A 1,295-nucleotide genomic window follows, 5' to 3' on the forward strand; every position below is an offset into this window, starting at 1 on the left:
GTTTGGCAATCCTACTTCCGTAGTGATACTGCCTCGGAAACCCAAAGGTGGGGTCGCTATGAGTCGGGGCCGACTCGACGGCAAATAACAACAACAACAGCAACAACCTTACTCTTAGGCCGCTTCTGGTCCCAGTACATCAGTTGAGCACACGATGGAACGTAAACATGTCAACCGGCCACCATTCCTGATGTCCTCGAAGCGGATTAGCATAAATGCCTACCAGACGCTTTTGGGAAGCTGGGTGAGTGGGTCTGCCCAGGTGGAGTAGGGTGCCCGAGGACAGAAATATATGGTGATGGGAAGGGAAGCTTCTCCTGTCTCTACAGACAGCTCAAACCCTTATTGCCTTCTGGAAACTCTGAGTGAGCCTGGATCTCATCTTTTTTTCCCAAGGGATCTGACATCCACTCACTCTTATTTCTCGAAGGCAGTGCTTCCCAAACTTGAGATCACATTGTAATCACCTGGAGGGCTTGTTAAAACACAGATCACTGGGCTAGGAGCTTCTGATTCAGTAGGACTGGGGCAGAGCCTGAGAGTTTGCATTTCTAACAAGTTCCCAGGTGATCCAACCATGCTGTTGCAGGGACCGCACTTTGACAACCACTGTGCTAAGTAAGGACCATCACCTCCAGGCATCCCACTCTACTTTCCCAGGAGAAACCCTTCCTCCATCCTCTCTTTGCTTTGTCTTGGGGTGAGAGGTAGCTGGTAGAATAGGCACATTGTTCATCCCTGGTTGAGCAAGGCCTTCTCCTGTTTCACTTCTTTATTGCCTCTGTCCTCTCCCACTTTTGCCCTCTTGCCCCTCTTTCAAGACAGCCATCCTCATGTATGTAACCTTTAGTTTGTTAGTGTTCACGTGCAATAGGAAAATTCTTGTATTTACAATGTGCGTACCTTCTTCATTGCAGTTATACCTCATTCTGTTTCTAAATCCCTACCTTCAGTTTTTAAAGCAACTTTCCTTAGAGTCTGATATTCATACAGAAATATGCATGAATCTTAAGTGAACAGCTTCAAAAATTGTCACAAAGAGGACTTACCTGTGTAACAACCACCCAGAACATTCAATGGCATATTCCAGAACCCCAGGAACCCCTCATGCCCATCCCCCAGGCAGGTAGTTCCTATCCTGATTTCTAGTGGCATACTTTTTTTTTTTAGGATTTGGGTGAAGATTTACAGAGTAAATTCATTTTTCATACAGCAGTTCACATATACTTTGTCTCATGTCATTGACCAAAATTTACAATGCAGCAGCTCCCCTCCCACTTCCTCCCCATAGTTAC

General features: G+C 46.1%; 1 protein-coding gene across 1 annotated transcript in view; it reads left to right on the forward strand.

The window, feature by feature from the left end:
• LEXM (lymphocyte expansion molecule) overlaps positions 1-1,295 on the forward strand; it is a 23,303-nt gene that overhangs the window by 20,854 nt on the left and 1,154 nt on the right. Inside the window, exon 9 of the mRNA XM_007945951.2 lies at positions 119-244. Coding sequence (XP_007944142.2) covers positions 119-244 — 126 coding nt within the window. The remainder of the gene's footprint in view (positions 1-118; positions 245-1,295) is intronic.

The sequence above is a fragment of the Orycteropus afer genome, unplaced genomic scaffold, assembly GCF_000298275.1.
Source record: "Orycteropus afer afer isolate SDZICR_OR568_19922 unplaced genomic scaffold, OryAfe1.0 scaffold00145, whole genome shotgun sequence".
NCBI classification, from domain to species: domain Eukaryota; kingdom Metazoa; phylum Chordata; class Mammalia; order Tubulidentata; family Orycteropodidae; genus Orycteropus; species Orycteropus afer.